This window comes from Apaloderma vittatum, unplaced genomic scaffold (genome assembly GCF_000703405.1).
Source record: "Apaloderma vittatum isolate BGI_N311 unplaced genomic scaffold, ASM70340v1 scaffold35981, whole genome shotgun sequence".
NCBI lineage: Eukaryota > Metazoa > Chordata > Aves > Trogoniformes > Trogonidae > Apaloderma > Apaloderma vittatum.
Window position 1 is genome coordinate 742 of NW_009701395.1, and position 276 is coordinate 1017.

A 276-nucleotide genomic window follows, 5' to 3' on the forward strand; every position below is an offset into this window, starting at 1 on the left:
TGGAAGGAATTCAGGGCAAATGGAAGAAATCAATACCAAAGAAGTAGCTCAGAGGATCACCACCGAGCTCAAGCGATACAGCATCCCCCAGGCTATCTTCGCCCAAAGGGTGCTGTGCCGCTCTCAAGGGACCCTCTCAGACCTGCTGAGGAACCCCAAGCCCTGGAGCAAGCTCAAATCCGGCCGGGAGACCTTCCGCAGGATGTGGAAGTGGCTCCAGGAGCCGGAGTTTCAGCGGATGTCTGCTCTGCGGCTGGCAGGTGAGCCCGCTGCGGG

General features: G+C 59.1%; 1 protein-coding gene across 1 annotated transcript in view; it reads left to right on the forward strand.

Annotated features, from left to right (window-relative positions):
- The window catches only part of ONECUT1 (one cut homeobox 1), a gene marked incomplete at both ends in the record, with an annotated part of 998 nt that extends 738 nt beyond the window's left edge, over positions 1 to 260 (forward strand). The window contains one exon of the mRNA XM_009879127.1: positions 7 to 260. Within this exon, the coding sequence (XP_009877429.1) occupies positions 7 to 260 (254 nt within the window). The remainder of the gene's footprint in view (positions 1 to 6) is intronic.
- Between the last annotated feature and the right edge of the window lie 16 nt (positions 261 to 276).